Source organism: Bradysia coprophila, unplaced genomic scaffold, assembly GCF_014529535.1.
Source record: "Bradysia coprophila strain Holo2 unplaced genomic scaffold, BU_Bcop_v1 contig_350, whole genome shotgun sequence".
NCBI classification, from domain to species: Eukaryota; Metazoa; Arthropoda; class Insecta; order Diptera; family Sciaridae; genus Bradysia; species Bradysia coprophila.
In genome coordinates this window covers 4,499,431-4,521,166 of record NW_023503608.1, presented here as the reverse complement: position 1 = coordinate 4,521,166, position 21,736 = coordinate 4,499,431, and the positions used below count along the sequence as shown (strand labels likewise).

The window sequence follows — 21,736 nt, the reverse complement described above, 5'->3', positions numbered from 1 at the left end:
GTCAAAACAGAATTTCTTGGTAATAACGATAATCATTCTTATGATGTCACTGGAGGAATGATTATATATCGGGTGTGCTTAAGGTGTTCTCCGTTTATATACATACAACTATATTAAAAGCTACAACTGTTTTTAGCAATATAATACCCACGTCTATGTAGATGTGTATAATAAAGAATTTATCATCGGGCGGGACTTTCAACATTGCTTTAAGCAATTTTAATGGACAATAATATAAAGAGAAGTTGAAATGGAGAGATTTGAAGATACAGAGTAATTTCAAGACACATGACTTTAATGGACAATTAAAACGCCGAGTGAATTTTCGTGTGTTATTTATCTCAACAAACATACTTAAACCACAGGGTGTACACTTCTTCTTTTTTCAATTAAAATATTTAAGTAGTTTCACCTCCGGATTTTACCCTTTCTTCTAACCTTTCTCTGCAGAACATACACAGGGCACTTCAGAAAAATTGATATGAGCTGCTGCAAAACAATGCTAATCCACTCATACAACAAAATGTGATTATACTTGTTCATACGACAAAAAAGTTACACCCGCGTGGTAGTAATAAAACCGTCTAAAGATTAGTATTAGCAGTCAGTTTTGTTTGTGTACGTGGACCAGCTGAAAAACAGCTAAAGTAAATTAATGTCTAAATTTCACTAACGTCCCCTGTAAAATGATCTGTTGCTTTTCTGCTGATTCAACTTTTTTTTAAATGAAAAGAATTTTCCGAAATTTGTATTAATAACACAGGCGTTTACATGTACAATTGTGGAAACTAGAACCATAGATTTCTCAAGCGAATAAGTTTACAACACACAATTTTTACCTTCGATACTCACACATCATACGATGAAATAAATTGAACTATTGATCGACATTCATTGCTGTTTCGGTTGAACTAAATCGATAATCCCTTTTCAAGCATGTGGAACTTTTAACCAAATTAAACAGTAAATGCATTTTCCTATTGAACAAGTCGGGGAAAAAAAGCGAATACCAACATCCGTAACCAATGCCAGAAAATAAACAAATTTGGTAAAAACGAAAACACTCGACCGAATTGAACAGCAATTTTAAATAAAAGAAAGTTTGTTCCACTGATTATACTACAAATTTAATTATAATTTTAAAAACAAATTCACAAATTGACAAAGAGCATTATGAATTTCCTCCAATTACGGTTTGTTTCCGGTATTACACACCCATTATTTAATTTATTCAACCCTAAATCCACGATCTCGTACACACACATAATAGCATTATGATATTGGTAAAATCGGGAACACAACAAAAAAATTCCCGTGACCGTGACCGTGACCGTGACATATCAAGAGCTGGTGCCTGTGCACATAACCAGTAGAGTTTGAACGTTGAACCGCTGATAGTGGGACTTATCCACTTGGATCCCCCTTTTTACTCTCCGGTTCATAGTAAGCGTGCATTGTATATTAAACAAATCACGTTTACCGTGAACAGCGCTGGATCGCTACTCGAGGTATGTTGAAACTTAATCTAACAACAATCACCGTCGCTCGACAAAGTGATCGGACTAACTACACGGCAGTGGGGAGATGAACCGACTACCTGAGCTCTTTCATTGCTCGAAAAATATTGAGGTATAATACAATACAATGTGACACAATATAATGCCACAAGGAGAAATCAATTACCTGATAACGAATTAGTTGTTCGAATCTCACCTGTTATAACTTTACAATTACCTGTCTTATGGAGACTCTCACTAATCTCACCATTGTCCATTCCGTTTGTTCCGTTCAGTCTTTAGATAATATTGTTTCATTAAGTGGCCTAATTCCACATTTCATAATCACTCTTTTGTTCTTCGCGCCCATCGAAACAGAGTCCACCAGGAAGTCATTAGGTCAAGGTACATACGATGGAGATAATATTAAATTAGATGCATATACCTTCATATCTTCCACTGAGTGAACGAAGGTTTAGAAAGCGGTTGACGAGTCAAGAGTTGAAGGATGAAAGCGAAGACTAAGACAACTAACGTAATCCTGTATAGAAAAGCGGACGAAAGTCGGTTACTGTCAACCGGCGTTCTTTTCGGTCCCAGAGAATTTCTCCTTCTACGAAAGGTAACGCAAAGACGCTTTCGGTCCTAGAGAAATCGGCTCTAGAGATTTCCTTCTTTTAAGAAACATAACGCAAAGGCCCGACCCTAGAGAATTTCTACTTAGTCCTAGCGAACTAGATACCTCAGGAAAGGCAACCCAAAGCAAAAATCTCACACAAGAAACGACACAGGGATTTCAACCAAGTGGTCGACTAAGGCCCGCTAAAACAATCATTAAAAATTTCGAAGCAAAATTCTTCGCTATTTGCCACTTCCAAGGCACACGTGGACTCAACAGAAGATTCACCCTTTTACGTAACACTTCCACTCTTTTGCGTAACTTTCAGTGCATCAGTCTGCACATTCCACTGATCAGGGTCACACAACGAGTCAGCGGTTAGCAAGTTTTTTCAACTTTCGTTGACTTGACAGACGTCGACAACAACTAAAACAAAACACAACAAAAAAATTCCCTTACAAAAAAATGTATATTATGCAATCGAACAATAATAATTTAATTTTCCTATCGTTAATATATAAATACAATCAGAATAAATTGCTTTATTTTATAAACAAACTCATGCACAATGCACAAGGAATTTAATTTAGCTACGTTGTGTATACACCAGCATTTAAATATATCCTTAAATAGTATTTATATATACAACATGCATAACGTAATGACAGGGCCGTAATCACGTAGCGTACTGATGGTGTGATCAAATAGATTGTGCCGTTAGTTGTATGTAATGTTGCGTCACTGTCGAAATCCTCTCGTTTTATGTCCGTGTGCATTATATTCAGCTATGAAAATAAAACTCGCCACTTGCGAAATGAATACTGCGGCTAATCAAGACATGATCTATTACAGAGACGTTATTTTCAAAATTGAACACATTTCCTAATTTTTGAGTTCGTGGCGTTCGTGGCCTCCTTATGGTTGACCTTACCTCTCACTCAATGGTCACAAAGTTTCGCTAAAAAATGTGGTCTCATTATGCTAAAAATTCAAGTGGTTTTGTCAAGTATATATGCCGATTTTCTATTTAAGAATACAAGCGCTTCTTGATTGATGTCCACAAGAGTTCGGCTACCAATTGCTACAAAGTGACAATCGTACAGTCGTACTTTTGAAATCAAAAGCGTTTTGTATAAAATTGTGCGCAAAATGTCAACGTGCTAAATTTCTATTAAATTCGAAATAACATCGATTCAAGGTGTGGAGACAATAAGTTACAATTTACTTCAGCCGATTTTCAGTAAACAAAACTGTTTTTACGGCTTTACACGTACGTCTCTATACTTTCTACACGCGTGCGTATAACTTTTCCACAAAAGTAAGTAGTAACGAAGGGCAGATATTCGTATAGTAAATCCTTTGTCAGTTTAATGAAAGTTCTTTGAAAACTAGAAAATCCTCTCATCAGAAAATCTTTAAAATCGACAAAATAAAATCCTCAAAAAATCCTCAGAACACTAACAAAGAAACCTTGGAATTCCAAGAAAATCAATCAGCAAAACTTAAAAAGAAAATCCTTCAAAAACCTTGAAAATCTGGCAAAAAGTATATAAACTCCTTTCAAAATCATAGAAAATGCTCAGATTGAAATTCTTCAGGTGAAAAACAGCTGGCGCTATCTAGATTTTACTGACGGTCACTGTAGTAATTCAGAATTAAGACATATATTTAACTACCGTCACATTGCTGTATTTATTTTGACGTTCTAGCGCATCCTGTTTTCTGTTTAGGATTTGTTGACATCTCACTAGTGACCAGTCATACTTCAAATAGAATTTAAACCGTACTTTAAAAAAATAATATTTTTTCATTATTTACTTTCCAAAAAAATATTTATTCTAATATCCGCAACATTTTGCTTATTATCGTAACTTCAAAGGTTGTAAACAAAACGATTTGATTAGAACAAAAATTTAAAATTAACATCAAATACGTCGACTTTCTGCGGCTCTGTAAAATAAAAACGTTCGTCGTTATTGAAAGATTTTCAGTTTATTTTTATTTCTCGTTTTTAAATTGCTAAAATGTAAACTAAGCCGATCGTTTTCACAAAACAGGGCATTTGGAAATTGAACGAGTAACGTACATTAACTTCATTAATGCAATTAAAAAGCTATTATTACTTGTGCTGCATTTGGTATTCATGAACATTTTCACTTTTGGTTGAAATACGTTTAAGGTTACAATAACAGGAAACTGTTGCATTTAGATTGCTTGGGCATGTTCACCAATCTGTATACCTTTAAATATTAGGGGTCATCCATAAAGAACGTCCAAACGATTTTCTATTATTAGTTCTCATTCTTATTGTCCAACACATTTAACGTTAAAATTATAATTGTGTACTTTAGAGCCTCGACCTGTCTCCGCTATCAAAATTTTTTCTCAGCCAATAACGGATTTGTTCCGCAGTTTTTCCGGCTCTTTCCATCCCCGAAAGTTTTGGTTGTCCTCTTACATAACTCGGCAGTTCGCTGATGGTAAATTGTCAAAATATGTAAAATCGTCTATCAGCGGACGCCTGAGTTTCTATGGTGAGCGAATAAAACTTTCTGGAGACGATAGAGCGTGAAAAACTATGGAACAAATCCGTTATTGGCAGAGAAAAGATTTTGATAGCGGAGATCGCCGCAGAATATGGGTTTGAAAATGCAGACCTCCGCCAATTGCAATAGTTTTGTATGACCAGTTACCTCAGATAAAATTTTTAACACTTTGAGGCAATAGAGGAAGGATCAGTCTAATGCCTGAAACTACGATTTTTTCTTGAAACTAGAGTTTTCAGTCTTAAAAATTATAACAGACCGTTATTGGCAGAATCTGCCTTTAAAATTATAATTGTGTACTTTAAGTAGTCAGGAGGCTTCCGCCATTGACGAAACACCATAAATAAGTAAATTAATACATTATTGGAAAATTCAATTAAACTCAGTTTCCTTTCAGAAACGGTTCATCATCTGTTATCGACAGTATCTACAAAAAACATTAATAATCTCCGGTTAATGTGGTCTTATAAGATGAAAAGTATGAAACAAATAAAGTAAAAGATTTTGTATCAAACACTAGGCAATACTTCGAACAAGTGAAGTAACAGATTCAATGACTACAGAGCAGTCCGATTCTGCAAGGTTAACAGACTTTACGTAGCTGTTTTTTTTGTAGAGTTCGTCAGTTTGTACCGATCATTTCTGATCAATGCACACACGGATTCAGTCGCACATCGTTAATACTTTATTGATGATCTTCTCTCAGTTTTAACAGCTGTTAAATGATGAGATTTTAAAAATAAGAGGCAAATTTGGTTGAAAGTGTTTTGTAAGACGTGACTTTTTCCGAGAAAAAGCTCCAGGTATTGTTAGTAGACCGTACCTTTACTGTGATCAAGCTTACAATTTTCTTTTTCCTTTAACAATGTACGGGTATATTGCATGATTGACGCATACAAAAACTTGCATAGCAGTTATTTTGTCCGCTTCTATTTAGTTTTTCAGCGTAAAAATCCAATCCTATTCTCGTCTTTCGAGTACATATATACACATTATTATACTAAACTTTGTGTACATGGGAGTCTGTACGAAACAGAAAACTTAACCAAACTTTTTTTTTGTATTTCCGTTTATGTGAAAAAAAAACACTTGTTTTATATAACTTGGTTTAAAGTAAACGCAATTTAAACAGAATTTTACATTCAATTTTCTGTTATTTATGTTGGTTGTTGCATAGTTAGTTACGTATTATTGGATATACATGTACCATATAGTAACGGATCGAGTTTGTTGGTTGTTATTAACTTTTTTTTAAATTGTTTTTCACGAATATTATATTTTCTCGCAAAAGTATTTCTACCTCCGGTTTATTACATTTTTTTTAAATGAATTTACAGTACTTTTGATAAGCGTCTTGAGGGATTCTTCTGAAAAACAGAAGACCGAAATCGGACGCGTTTTCTATTGGAATTTTTTTATTGGACCCCAGAAACCAAAACCACTTTCAAAAAATTCTTCGAAGCTTTTGAGTCTGGTATGAGGTCATCAAAAACCGAAAACCTGTCCTTTTCTCACAAAAATTTCTGCAGTTACATAGCCGTACAGGGTCAAACCCAATAAGACCCTATTTGCCCCGGAAGTACATGCAATTACCTTTCTAATGACACCCCACACGATCCTGTACGGCTCGTGTAACTGGAGAAATTTTTGTAAGAAAAGTGCAAGTTTTCGGTTTTCGATCACTTTACACTAGCCACACAAGCTTCGAAGAATTTTTTTGTGAGTGGTTTTGGCTTCCTAGGTACTTATAAAAAATTTCAATAGGGAATGCGTTCGATTTCGGTCTTCTGTTTTTCAGAAGAATCCCTCCTTGTTAGACCCACGCGCTACCAGCGATAATGAGATACTTGTAATAACGTTATCATCAAACGTAGTTCAGTGAAAAGGCTTAAACGTCTATATATGCTACCCAGTAAAGCTGAAGATACATGAGCAATTAACAGTATTTACATCCATTTACAATAATTTGATTACAACAAAAATTCATGACAAAAACTTTACATGAATTTTAAAATAAACTTTACAAGGAAAAAATGTCTCGTTCACAACATTTCTGGTGGCTAATTCCAAATTAATTTCTCTTTAACGATGTTAATATACAAATTTGCCCGAAGATATGATAGAAACAAACTATTCGTACAGTATTACGATTAATTAATTGGATGTCGAACGAATAAAAATTGAATTTCATAAGCGGAGAGAATGTGTACATTACATATACATGGGATTGGGATATGGAGGGTAGTGTGAGGGAAAAAGTTGCTTCCATAACACTCGTATTTCAGCAACGTTTTACTGCTGTTATAGCATTATTTTCAGAAAGTTTATTTTATTTTTATGCCAGTACAGTTCTGCATGAGCTATAATAAAGCTCTAGCATGAATTGTTACAATGAACTACAAATTTGCTACAAAAGTAGTGAAATCTAGCAATTTATGTATTATGTACCCGTGCTTTTTGCTTGTGTTTGGTATGTTACACTAGGTATTAGATGTACTTAGCAATGAATTTTTGGTGGGAATTATGAGATCATATAGCCAACAAATTTTAACTAATTTTTTTTTTACCGAATATACCCGAATATACTTTGAATAAGAAGATTAGTAACCAAGGTTGTTGCATTTTGTTGTTAAAAGTGGTATGGCATTACTGCTTTCGCAACTAGGAAGAAAATTTACTTTAGATGTTTGTAGAGTCTGCCGACCTACCAGAAGGACACAAAAATACTTAATCCCGAGCTGAGGACAGGTTCCATTAATGTTTATTGTATAAGTGTACAAGAATTGACATAATACAATAGAGATTTCAAAGATGATTGGGGATGGATCGGTTTTTTAGTACACACGCGGAATTTTGAAAACCGACACATTTTCGGTTTCTGTGTTTTACTTGAGTTTCTGATTACTCCATATAAAAATACATGCAAAATTCACAAAAAAAACCAGTAAACCAAGAAACATAAAATGTGTCGGTTTTCAAAATTCCGCGAGTGTATTTTAGTCATTTCTAAAGTTGTGCATTTTTGAAGAATTGCGCAGCAAGTTAACAATCCACTGCTCAGTGAAAATAAACGGGTCTTCTGTATCTCTTTTGTAAAATAGCATATTATGTCACTAGGACTAAAAAAATATATTTATGACCAAGGTGTTGCGCTATGCTCGGACGTCTTTGCCACCATGGTCACAATCACACATTTTTGATACGAGTAACATTATACTCTTTTATTACCAGGCGCACCAAAAAGTCACATTCCGAACAAAAATTGACGCAACTGGGACGAAAAAGTGGGAAGAAAAAATGTTGTGGCTGCTCTATCTGGCAAGAGAATGTGACGTTTTTTATCCGTCTGAATAATTCATATCAACAATGTATTTTTTGTGCTAATTGAAACTTTTCACTTCGACCAATTTACAATTTTCAAATTCCTTGGCATTTATATACACTTTTCGTCCGTTCATCATTGTTGTCCCTGTAGTCGTTAAAATGCGGTCAGGTATTTTAAATGCAATGGAAAATGACTTGCTTGCAACTCGCTCCACTCTCAACGAAAACAAAATTTAATTTTAAAATTCGTTGAGTTTGTGCAACATTATAGGTAAACTAATGAAAATATCAGATAGCTTACGAAATAACTTAAAAAAAACCTTTTTCGGATAAAGCGAAATTAAACCTTTTTCTGTAGCTCGCTTTCTCGTATTTTAAGTTGCATTTTGTATTTTATTTTCATTCTAATTTGAAATCTCATTTTCATATTGTATCGATTTTTTTCGCTATATAAACGGTAAAGTCTGCTTTATTCACGTATAATATTGCCAGGGAAATTTTGTACTACAAAACTATGTATACCGAAAATGTGTAGTGTATAATACAGAGCATTGTTGGAAAACTTTTCAATAATTTCATTAAGCAGTCAACAGAAAATTTTCAAATAATTCTTATGCTGATATCCGATTTATAAACAATTTGCAAAAGCAATCGAGAGAGATAAGTATCAGCGATGCTTGCAAACATGATTAGCATGAGACGTAGTGTTTTTTTTTTGCGAAGCTTCATTGTCATAAGATATTCGTTTCGGTTGAATTGAATTAGATGGGGACTCTTCACTGATTTTATTATATTTTTATTCTTATTGAATTTTATTGGTGGACATGAATATGTATTCACACAATGCAAATGCAATGAAAATTCATTCCATTTTCCCGATGACAACAAAACATTTGACTTGAAATGTTCACCCCTGAAATTTGTTTACGTAAATGAGAAAAACTGAAAAACCACAACAACAAAAGAAGAGAAAAAAGACTGATAAAAGATGTGGTGGTTACTTATACCGAAGGGTATTCAAAATTATGCACCGTCTATTTTACTCTATAAATTTTTGCTCTTTTCTTTATAATGCAATCATTTTGAAATACTTTCTTTATAACCGCTCAATAAAAAAATCGTTGATATTATTCACGACACCATGTTTTTTATTATGGATTTTATGTGCCAATTGCTTCGTTTTATCGGCTTCGTTTTTTCTCTTTGGTTTTCCATTAGCATATTTCTTTATCTTCCTTGGCTGAACTCATGTATAATTCAGAGTCAAATAAAGTTCTTTTTTTCGTTCACATATTTACAGGGTGGCTCCAATACGAATGCTATCGATGTTTCATCTCGTAAGACGATTTTGTATTATGTATGATGTCTTGAACATTCGTATATCTTTCTAAATATGAAGTTAAATCGCATTTTTTTTTTCGTTGTGAAACAATCTCGATCTGTTCTTCAGTCAGAAAAGTTTTCAATCTATTTGGAATGTCCACATTTTACTGATTGATGGTTTTGAATTATCTTTCTCAACTTCACCAGCATCTTAGGTATTTTTGTCGTCTTGTCATTTTGCGAATGTTATGGGCACATCTCACGAAATTTTTAAAATTCATTTTCACCTAAGAGTATTTTTAGGTAATTGATTGTTAGGTCAATTGATGCAATGGTCTACGTCACACCGAAGTTACGTCACATAATTCAAACAGAATTGTAAATTTAAGTGGACTAGTGGACTAGTTGTGTCTTCCGTTACGATCACTACGATTACGATCGTTAATTTTTGTAGTGTGCTGGGTACGAACGCCTTTCTAATTAGGCATCAGAGTCACCTTGAAAACATCTTACCAGATTTTATTGACTACTGTTGGTTTTCCCCTCTCCGATAATGTTTTACAAACAGCAGTAGTATCGTTAAATCTCCTACTTCTTTTGTTTAAAGTGTTTGATACAGAATCTTTTACTTCGTCAGTTTGAGCAATCATTTTGCAATATAAGATTACATTACCCATAGCTCGTTGTTGCTGTCGATAACGTATCATTAACTGTTTCTAAAAGGTTATGATTCATTTGTCTCGTTTGCATAGCGGAATTATCAGAATATAATCTTATCTCCGTTATGTTGCTTGGACTATATTTTCACCATAGGAGTAACCCTGTACACGGTTGGTGGGAGATCAGGTATATTCCGAATATATTCAATGTTGCATAAGGAATGACGTAGTGTAACATACCCGTTTATCAAACGGATTCAACTGATATTATGCATATAAAATATATTACCAGTTTCGGTAAGGTGTACTAGTACTTTATGTGATGAGGAAATAACTTTTTTTTGCTTTTATTTCTCCTTTGACATAGAGATTGAAAATAGGAAAATAATTTGTGGTTTCTCTTCCGAAAAAAGGAGAAGGTTCTGTGAAAATTTAAAATTGCTTTTCTTTCAATAGCTGCTTTTTGTGCAAAGTCAATGGTAGTAGAGTGTATTTTCTGCAAGAGCATTTCAAATATTCAATAAACAGCACCACAAACTCTACGTGCGAGTGAGGTTAATTTTTTAGCACGCGTTTGCAATGATTAAAACTATTAGAATCTCGTATATTGTAACTTTGTCACTTCTGCCATCAGACGATTTTTCAGACCGTGATTGTTCTTAAGCTACAATGTTAAGATAATTGCTGAAACTGTCATTCATCAAATAATATTTATTCAGTTAAAAGCAGCAAATGGCTTTATGTAAATGACACTTTCCTTTTCTTTTTCAGGTCAATCCAACGGACTAAATGTGTCAATATCACCAATTCTGGCTAGCTTAACACTAATCGCTGCCATCCTCTTTGCTGTAGTTTGTATAGTATTAGCTGCTTTATATCGACGACACAACAACAAGTAAGTATGCCAAATTTCCGATCGAATTTTCCACACATACCCGCAAGCTAAAGGAAAACAGAGTAAAAAACATTGCTCAATAAAAATGCAATGTTCACATAGCGATATGCAACACAATTCGCCCGTATTACGTTAGACTATTGTAAAGATTTTTTCATAAATTTTTTCCCCCCGCAAAACAGAAATGCTGAGGCAAATTTAAAATCAGCAAAACATCACACTCAGCTTCCAGTAATGCCTTCAGACTGTCAATTAGATCCACCAATGCATAGACGAAATCCCAGCGGGACATCAACGCCAATTGTAGCTGGCGATTCACATCGATTAAGTCCACAATTTATGGCAGATCCACCCGATATCGATGACACCGATCCAGACGTGATACCAAATCAACATGGTGAGTTAAAAAGTTTTCATTTTATGTGAACTTATGATGCGAGAATTTGAAGATATGTGTTGTTCTCTTCATATATATTTATAAGAGAGATTGCATCATGTAGCATTGTGTTCCATGAAGCATTTCAAATAATATTTGCTTTGCTGATGTCACATTCGGCTCTTGTGTTTAAAATTTTATACAAAGTATCGACACAATAGATGTCGTTATGAAGTTTGTAACAGCTCTGAATGCTTTGTATATTGTATAGGCGAATAATAGAGGTGAGCGTGTCATCCGAAAATAGAAGAAACATCAACCAGACCCGTCAGTCATGAAAGTTTTATTTCATCTGATTCTTCATCGGTCGAGTTTTAGACCGATGTTCAGATCGTTAAGTACCAAGTACGCATAAAATGGTCAAGTTCTCGTCTATGCAAAAATGAGAATCCTGTCATACATCACTTCCCCTCTGTAAAGCGTACAATACAGCCAAAAATCTTACAAATTTTTGGAGCTAGAAAACGTCTTACATCCCCTTCCCCCTGAAGAGCATATTTCGTATTTTGCAGCTGGTAATTTTCGCAGAATTTACGATACGATAACGATGTAACAGTTTCCGTTTATTTATCCAGTAAAAGTTATTGACCACAAACACTCACGACCCTTGTTTTGACCATTTGTCGGATAATCCCGCGGTCCCGGAGAGAGTTCTTTGAGACAATGAGTTGAACAGATGATTCACTTGAGCCACCGACTGTTGAAGTCGGGGATGGATTGAGTTGCCATTGTTCGAAATTCATCCCTAAGCGTCGGAATATAGAATTTAACGTCTAATCCACCGTATTTCAAAATTAATTATTACTTTCTGTCGCATGCCTCCAATTCAACTTCAAGCATCAATTCTCAAATCCATTAAAATGTCTAATTTGCTTTAATTTTTGAATGTGAAACGTTTTATTATTTCAAACTTTTTCATTTAATTTCCAATCACTATCAACATTTTGTGTTATTAAAGCCCAGACGATGGAATTCAAAGATTTATAATAATCGTCGAAATGAAAGTTTACACACCATTTAATACCGCATTCTATATAGATTTAGCAAGGACATTGTACAGATATGTATACGTTCGGTCTGTAATGGTTTTGAGGTGAATAAAACATTAGAGCAATGAGACGTCTTAAGATTTATATTAATTTTATCCCACTCAACATAATATCAATTGATAAAGTTTGAAGGCGGAAGTATCTTATGAGAAACTTTTCGAATTTTTTTCTTCTTTATTTAAAAAAGCGAGGCGAAAGACATTCAATTAAATGATAATTAACGGGGAAAATGTACTTTTGTGGTTTTGTGAAAATACTTGAGATTATTTTGCAAGTGGCAGGTAATTTAAAATTTTTAATTAGTTTAGTCCTTAATATCATCGATAATTTAGTTTAATATTCTTTTGAGGCGGTGCGGTGGTTGAATTTGTACAACACATACTGTTGTTATTGTGTTTAGCCAGCTGAAAAACTCTTTCGCCAGAAATCAGAATTTGACGGTATAATCAGCTTTCGCTTCGGCTTTTGCACGTTCAATAACAATGAAATTTCTGATTATCTGCAGAAAAGAAGTTATCAAGTTTTTTTTTGCTTTTTTTTCTTCTGTTGTATATAACCTCGTATACCGCTTGTATAATAAATGGTTGTGCTTTACCGACATTCTTTTTCCATAGAATTACCGAGAACTCATATAAAAAGAAAGTTTAGGTAGGACATAGCCGTTCATAAAGTGTAATACGTTATTTGAAACAGTTCGCAATTTGTAGAGAGTTTTGTTGAAAAGAAGTTATAGTTAATGTCAATAGAAGGTAATTGTGTTGTCGGTGACTCGATCATTTGATTCGATAAAATCGAATCAGTCTGGATGAAATTATTGTTCTGACTGGTATAAACCAATTATTTGACTAGACATTCGACCAACATCTTTTAACTGCTATATGTCAAATTGTTATTACCGTTAAGCGACTTTAACGAGCCTTTTTACATTCGTACGAACTTTGACAAATTCAACGTATCATTGGATTTAAACGAGTTCATAAAGTTTAAAAACCTCGGATTTATCTGGAATATCGGTCGTTGTCCATCGGAATATTTAAAAAAAAATTGATGAATTAGGATTAATTCTCAATTCTTATTATAAAAGTAAATTGTTATCCCTATACGTGGTGGTATGTGTGGAAAATTTTCACTTACAACAATGCGTTTCCCTTAAATGGTCTCTTCATATTATCACAACGTAATCTGATGTACCAAGTTGAATGTGGCTATTAATTTTACCTCAAGTAATATATATATATCCCGTCCCCGCTTCTCCCCTCCGAAAAAAAGGTTTAAAATTGCTGAACTCAAAAAAGTACTTTAGGTGGAAACGAAAAGAGAAACTTTTCCTTTAAACAAACCAACTTTTTTCCACTCGCGATTTATATAAAAGCGACAAAGATGAAAAGTTAGACGATTTATTATCAAGTTCAATTTGACATGTGAAAGATTTTTCCGGGCGTGTGAGTGTGTCTAAGATCTGTGAGTTTTTACCCTCACAAATTTTTTTTCATTCGCAAAAAAAAACTTTTTTTTTGTTTTATTTCAATAAAAGAGAAATCATTTGTGTTCTATATCTTCAAGGATATCCCAGCAGCGTAAAGAAAAACGAAAAAAAGGTAGGGACTTACGCAAACATAGCATCATACATATAAACATAATTTCTTGCAATTTTAACTTTGTAATGGTGTTTTTTTCCATGATGTGGAAAGGTTGAGGACGTACGTTGAAGAAGAAACATCATTTCCAAATAGACATAATATCGATATTCTTCTTGTTTCTCGAGGGTGGAGGGTGAAAAGGTGTACATCTAAGCAATAGTCTCATGGAAACTGTAAAAAGCTATTATGCGAAATGATTGGAATAGGAGGGAAAATGTTTTATCTAGAACAATTCAACAAAATTGGTCTTGTCGTCTGATGGAATTTCGGTTATTTTTGTTGGTAAAATTTTTTCGAGTCAGTATGTTTTTATTGTTCAATGTTTCTTTTCGCTTCTTGTTGTCATTGCGGAACGGATCAGATGAAAGTTATAATTCAAGATTCAGCCATCGTTTGTGTACTATTTGTTGAATAAATCGAAAACAATTTAGCTTAATTGTTTGAATAAATTCAAATGCTAAAGATCGATTACGACTCGAGGGTTCAGAAAAGTGAAAACTTCAATTACTCTAAAGAAAAATTGAAGAGCTTCGTCTTTCAGTTATATTTCGAAGTCAATATGAATCGTTATTCAAACTTACTGTGTGTGCATAGGAAATTCATAGCTCACATCTCCCGTCTCTCCTCTTCTCTGGCTTATGAGATTGTAGTGTGAATTCGCAAGCCATTTAACATTGGAAGTAGTAGACGATTATGATTTTACAGGACTTATCACCTCGCTTATCACGATCACGAAATATACGAGACTCAATTAGTTTGATTTTGGACACAATTGACATGGAAATGGAAAAGGGCAGCGAAATAGTAGTAGTAGACTCGAGTTCATAATGACGTATTCAGTGCTTAAAATAAGGATTTTTAGCTGGGGGAAAATGTTTAGAAGGGCCCTTTTTTCTGTGAGAAGGGCCACGTTATCAGCAGGAGAAAAATATGCGGCGTAGAAGCCAAGTTTGTGTGTTGATGAAATCGAACTGAAATTCATTTTATCAACGGAAATTAGGCTTTTCGTTTCATGGTTTCAGTCCATGGGACGTTAGTAATTATTTTTATTAATTTTCATGAAGGTTTTTCTTCCTTTCTGAAAAAATTCTTTGGAGAAAGAAGAAAATGTGAAGAGACTCAGGGCAGTCCAAGGAAATTTCTTAGAAACAAGTCTTGCCGAGAAGCTAAGAAGGATTTATATTTGAGACAAACATTGAACTGAAAATGCAGAATTTGTTGAAAAAATTGAAGAAAAACTCAAGAAGTCAAAGAAACTCTAAGAAATTCATAAAAGTAGTTTCTTGAAAAAAGAATCAGTGCTCAGTTCATTTTATATCCTGTTATGTTCTGTACCTTCATCTCGAGTTGACATTTTCAGAAAATCTAATCAGGATTTGCGAGCCGAGCCGAGAACTCTATCCATAACGGCTGAATCGTTTTGCAAGAAACCACCAGCCAAGGTCGAAGAGTGCTCTTTCGAGACGCGAATTTTAAAAGCTGAAAAAGAAGGATATGATTTGGTATGCCCGGGGGGATTGGAAGGTGACTGCGGTGGATTTTTCCCACGAGCTTATATGTTACTTTAGGCCCTGCATATAATAATAAGTCAACTTATAAGTTGGATATTATAAGTACTCTTCCAGAACTCTTTCCCCGTCCGTCATCTCCGCAGTTCATCCTTCTCTTTATTTAATTAAGTCTGTCTGTCTTTAGTTTTAAGTCAAGTCCAGTATTAGTAAGGGTAGTTGTTAAGTTTTCCTCTCGCCTTCTCGCTCGCCCATAGCCATGTAAATAACTAACATACTAACACTAAATTAAGCTGAAAAGCCGTTCTTAAATTGACCTGTAAATTATACGTCATTTGCGTAAACTGTCAATTGAGGGCCTTTAAATCTAAGAGTAAGAGTCTTAATTAAGAGGTTCCGAGCGTACGCTGAAATTGTAGCATACATTTCTGCGTTTCGAAATTTTTGATCGCTGATATCTTTTTACGAGAGCCCTTTTTGAAAAATGTACGACCACATTTTCGAGTAAAAATATGTCAGCAAATTGAAATATTGAAAGCGAAAAACGTCAACGCATGCGTGTATTGGTGTAAAATTATACGAATGTGTGTGTCTTATACAAACTGATGTTGAGACCACATTTTGTCGTACAAATTTGACTAAATGACTAATATATTTGTGTGATAAAATTTCAAACGTGTGAAGAGTGTAGTTTTGTAGTCTGACCCCTCGCCCATTAAAAATTCAGAATGTAAGTGAAATGCATGTTTTCATTGTCTGATCCTCCGTAAAAAGAATCGTTTCTTAAGAAAATCTTCAAAAAATCTCCTTTAAATTTTAAGAAAATGAATGGAAGTTGGCATAAGGTCATTTAGAATCCTAGAAATCGTTGAAAATCCTTTGAAAATTTTCTTCTAAAAAATCTTTTTTTCACTCAAAATACACATTTATCTGTCTCCTCGACAAGCAACATCCATATTTTGTCGCCGTTTCTCTAAAAATGTTATTTTTATGCTATAAACTAACACAGAATTTGAACTATGACTTCAGTGATGTTTCAATTTCAATAAAAAACAAGGCATCAGAACAGTCGGAGCGTTTGCTGCGACTTAGCCCCGTACGATCCGTAATCCTATTTCGTCCGTAACCATAATACGTCCGTAGCCGTAATACGCCCGGAACCCTAATACGTCTACAACCCTCTAATGCGTCTGTTACCAAAATGCAAGTCAAGTTGGGCATGGTCAAATTTACTGAAAGTGTTCATTTTTAAAATTGCGCATAGCGCAATTACGAAAGCCCGTACGAAGTACCTCTCAAATAAAACCAACAATTTACGACATTATTTTATAAACCCAAATTTTTTTGCCGACTTTCCATTGGGTATTCAATTACCTCTCAAATAAAACAAAAACTAGCAAAATCGGTTGAGATTTACTCGATTTATGTGCAAAAAGCACTTAGGGCCGAGTAGCGGCCTTAGTCCAAGGGCGCAAATTTGAAACTTTTTTTGCCATCATTCTATTCGGCATTCAATTATCTCTCAAATGAAACAAAAACTAGCAAAATCGGATGAGATTTACTCGATTTATGTGCAAAAAACACTTAGGGCCGAGTAGCGGCCTTAGTCCAAGGGCGCAAATTTGAAACTTTTTTTGCCATCATTCTATTCGGCATTCAATTATCTCTCAAATGAAACAAAAACTAGCAAAATCGGATGAGATTTACTCGATTTATGTGCAAAAAGCACTTAGGGCCGAGTAGCGGCCTTAGTCCAAGGGCGCAAATTTGAAAAAATTTTTGCCATCATTCTATTCGGCATTCAATTATCTCAAATGAAACAAAAACTAGCAAAATCGGATGAGATTTACTCGATTTATGTGCAAAAAACACTTAGGGCCGAGTAGCGGCCTTAGTCCAAGGGCCCAAATTTGAAAAATTTTTCGCCACGTTCTTTTCGGTATTCAATTACCTTCCATAAAAAACTAAATCTAGCAAAATCGGATGAGATTTACTCGATTTATGTGCAAAAAACACTTAGGGCCGAGTAGCGGCCTTAGTCCAAGGGCCCAAATTTTAAACTTTTTTCGCCACGTTCTTTTCGGTATTCAATTACCTTCCATAAAAAACTAAATCTAGCAAAATCGGATGAGATTTACTCGATTTATGTGCAAAAAACACTTAGGGCCGAGTAGCGGCCTTAGTCCAAGGGCCCAAATTTGAAACTTTTTTTGCCATCATTCTATTCGGCATTTAACTATCTCTCAAATGAAACAAAATCTAGCAAAATCAGATGAGATTTACTCGATTTATGTGCAAAAAACACTTAGGGCCGAGTAGCGGCCTTAGTCCAAGGGCCCAAATTTGAAACATTTTTTGCTATCATTCTATTCGGTATTCAATTATCTCTCAAATAAAACAAAATCTAGCAAAATCGGATGAGATTTACTCGATTTATGTGCAAAAAACACTTAGGGCCGAGTAGCGGCCTTAGTCCAAGGGCCCAAATTTGAAACTTTTTTCGCCACGTTCTTTTCGGTATTCAATTACCTTCCATAAAAAACTAAATCTGGCAAAATCGGATGAGATTTACTCGATTTATGTGGAAAAAACACTTAGGGCCGAGTAACGACCTTTGAGCCCTCCCAACAAGCTCGCGTTGCATCCTACACAAAAACAATGTTCAGCAACTTTGTTCTACTCGTCAATACCTTTCATTTGATATATCACAAGCAGCTATTACGTGCGTATTTCGGTAGATATCGTCGAAAGACTGAAAAACACCTATAGGGCCCTAGCTCTGGAAGGGCCGACCCTACCATGCCCATTTTCGAACTTGACCTTACTTTTGTCGATACCAATCGGGGAAAAAAAGAATTTTGAAAAAAGGTTGTGATTTGCTCAAGCTAGAGGGGTCACGGACGGACGGACGGACGGACGGACATTTTTTTTATTGCGGATTCGTCATCTATGAACATAACCAAAAGCTTTGCCCTTACTGTCTGCTTCCAATTCGACGTGTTACAAACGGCATATTAATCTTATAAGCCCCCAGTACTTCGTACGGGGCTAAAAACTGTATTGAGGTTGTGCCTGTTTGGACAATATTTAATTTAATTTCACATTCAACAATTAAAAAGTTTTAATAGTTTTTTTCCGATATTAAAACGAATGGCTCTAGACCTAGACTATCAATGAATGGAACGATTTTACAAGTTCATAGTTGTTTTACCTACATTATTGTGTCAATTAGCTTTTTGCAAAATTATACCTTTTTTACCCACGTCGACGACCGTAACGAACGGAAATTGAATAAATTTTTGTTCTGTCTGATGGATTTTAATTCAATAAATGATGAAAATTTGTATAGAAATGATGCTCTCCATTTCCTCAACGAAAATATTTGCCGTTTTATGATCAATCAATTAAGTAAACAAATATGCTTTTCGCAAACAGCCAGCATTCAGAAAGTTTCTGACTATTTTCCTCTCTTTCCGAAACCACACTTCTGTCAGTTGCCACACGTTTGTACGTATATAAATACGTGTAGCCCTGTTACAGTAACAGTCGTTCTGGTGTACATTATATGCAGACCTTGGACCAGAAAATGTTCTACGAAACGAAACTATTTATCTCGTAGTGACATGCAAATAACACACAATCATTTAGCTGTATAATGCGTACGATAATCAATTATGTACATAATGAATTGATTTAAATCTGTTCATGCATAGTATTCGGTTTGATTTAATCTAAATTCTAAAACTAAATTGATAGAATCCTGTTACATTTCTGTGTATACGAGATGTTGATTGCATTATATAACAGGATAATGGTGTCAATGTGTATTAATATTGTGTCTCGTTTTAGCATTTATTTTTCTGTATCTACTTTCGGGCATACATATTGTACAACATTACTCCATTAATTCGACTAAATATGGACAGTTAAGCTCATAGAAATGTTCAAAGGAGTCAATCCACAACCTATATTCTCAAACATATGACTACCTCAGCATAATACGGCAACGGTTCTGTCAATCCGACCGAGAAGCTACACATTTTTTCCGGGTTTTTTCCTCGAATTTATTTATACTTTTCATATGTTCGTTCGTTCATTATGGATTTCCTGTTCATAATAAACATCTTATTCTGCTCTTACACGAACAATTCACATTAAAATTGATCAAACTCACTGTAGTTTGATAATATTTCTTTATTCGAATTTACATCGTCAGCCCTCTTCCTCCCCGTGGCATAACATTAAAAACATTCAACTTTGAACATTCGAATTGGAATCTGTATCAAAAATTTGCCACAAGAGAAACGGGAAAATTTTAATTTGATTTTCATATAATAACAAACGAGGTATGTTCGTTTCTGCCAATTGCTCACTCTAGGTTGAAAATAATACTTGGCATCGTTACGTAGTTTCCAGGTTGGACAACGGCAGTCACAGAGAACGGACGTGTTTATGCGTTGCTCTCTAAAAGTGTTTCTTTTGTGTGGCTGTGTGTGAATTCATTTTCGATTTTGTCTAATTTCTGTGCCAACTTTTACGGCTTTGGTGTTTTTATTTTGCTGTAATGGTTAAATGGTGAAATTATTTTAAAGGTTTTATTAACGAAGTCAAAGTGTTGTTCTCGTAGGTCATTTTATCTTTGATCAATAAAGTCGTTCTCGCCTCATTGTGCGATATCAACAATTGTGTTATTTCCTTTGTTATTTAACATGTGCTTCGTGGCGTCGGTGTACGGATTAACAATCGACTCTACCAGAAGCTAATGCTAAATTACGTGCTCGATTAATGTACGAAAATGACACATTGCCGTATGGCATCTGGCAGTCAATTTTAGTGCAGGTAAGGTACAAACGCCTCGGGTTCTCATTTGACACCCCAAAACCACATAGCAAATTTTTACAAATTTGCTGTGGTACAATCCCAAGATACAGAAACTATCTTGTACTCCAAAATGACCGCGAGGTTTAACAGATCTATTGATTGATACGTTGTATGGATGTCAAGGGATATGACGAAATACGAATCATTCAAACGGTACAACCTGCAACGCCAGAACGAGTTCAGTCACATGGTGGCATGGCGATTTATACGAAGAGGCAACTCATGGCCTATGGTGATTAGACACTTGCTATTACCTAAAACTAATAGCCGTAACCGTAACAAAGTCGGAAATATCAAAAAACCCAACATTCGCGTTCTCCATAAAAGAAACCATATCGACATAATGTCAATAGTAGAAAGAGCTACAACATGACAATGTTGATAGCGCCATCTTTGGGAAAATGTACAGGTCAATTAGTGATGGTTGTGGTATTCGCATACCACCCACGGCTTGGAGAATTCACAACGTATGGGACGTTAACACACGGTCGATTTGTGAACAATCTAAGTCGGGAGAGATATGATGTAAAATCACAGTACATATGATCAAGAGACTTGTACAATAGCACAACAGGCCCATCTGAGGCTTAGGTGCTGGGCTTACACCCTCCCATCTAATCTAATCTAATCTAATCTACGTAGTTTCCACATATATACCCGAATAGTTGCAGCATTATATTTTCTCCTTATGAAATATTGATTTTGATTAGCTTAAATTCACAAATGGAAAATCATTTTGCCGTTAAACTTAGGAGTAATCGAAATCACTTGAAATGAATATCCCGTTCCGATTCCGTGTGTGCATTGTGCAAGCGATGCATTATATGGTTGTTAATTTTTTGTTCTCCGCATAAAAGCAGGGATGAAAGTAAAAGGTCTTCGTAGAATCGGATAAGAACTAATTAGATTTTCATTTTGCAGATTCGACTTCTTTTTTTACTTAAATTTCGTTTGAAAGGGGTTCAGTTCCAGGACGGTTGTTCTGTTCAAAATTTTCACTTTAATTGAATTTGTGAAAATCATTGTCTGGACATCTATGTGTTCAGCTGGTATAACAGAAAAGATCGGTCACATTTGCTGGATGTTAGACTAAGTTCAGAGCAATTTAGTATTCAGTATCATAAAACGGTAAAATTGAAAACTTATGTCGGAACACCGTGGTATAATAATTTAAGGTTAGTGGATCGATCGCCAGCACCTATGGTATTTTAACAAAAATGTGTTTCTTCACCTTTTAGAAACAACATGCGGTGGTAATAACGATTACTCGTCTATTACTTACTTTGTTGAAAGTATAGCTTAGTGTTTGGAACGAAATATTTTCTTTCCTTCGTTTTAAAACTCGTTTCTCTATATAAGT

The 21,736-nt window shown here is 34.8% G+C and overlaps 1 protein-coding gene across 1 annotated transcript in view; it reads left to right on the top strand.

The window, feature by feature from the left end:
* The window catches only part of LOC119080356 (hemicentin-1-like), a 259,563-nt gene that overhangs the window by 226,422 nt on the left and 11,405 nt on the right, over positions 1-21,736 (top strand). Inside the window, exons 15-16 of the mRNA XM_037188657.1 lie at positions 10,739-10,862; positions 11,045-11,259. Coding sequence (XP_037044552.1) covers positions 10,739-10,862; positions 11,045-11,259 — 339 coding nt within the window. The remainder of the gene's footprint in view (positions 1-10,738; positions 10,863-11,044; positions 11,260-21,736) is intronic.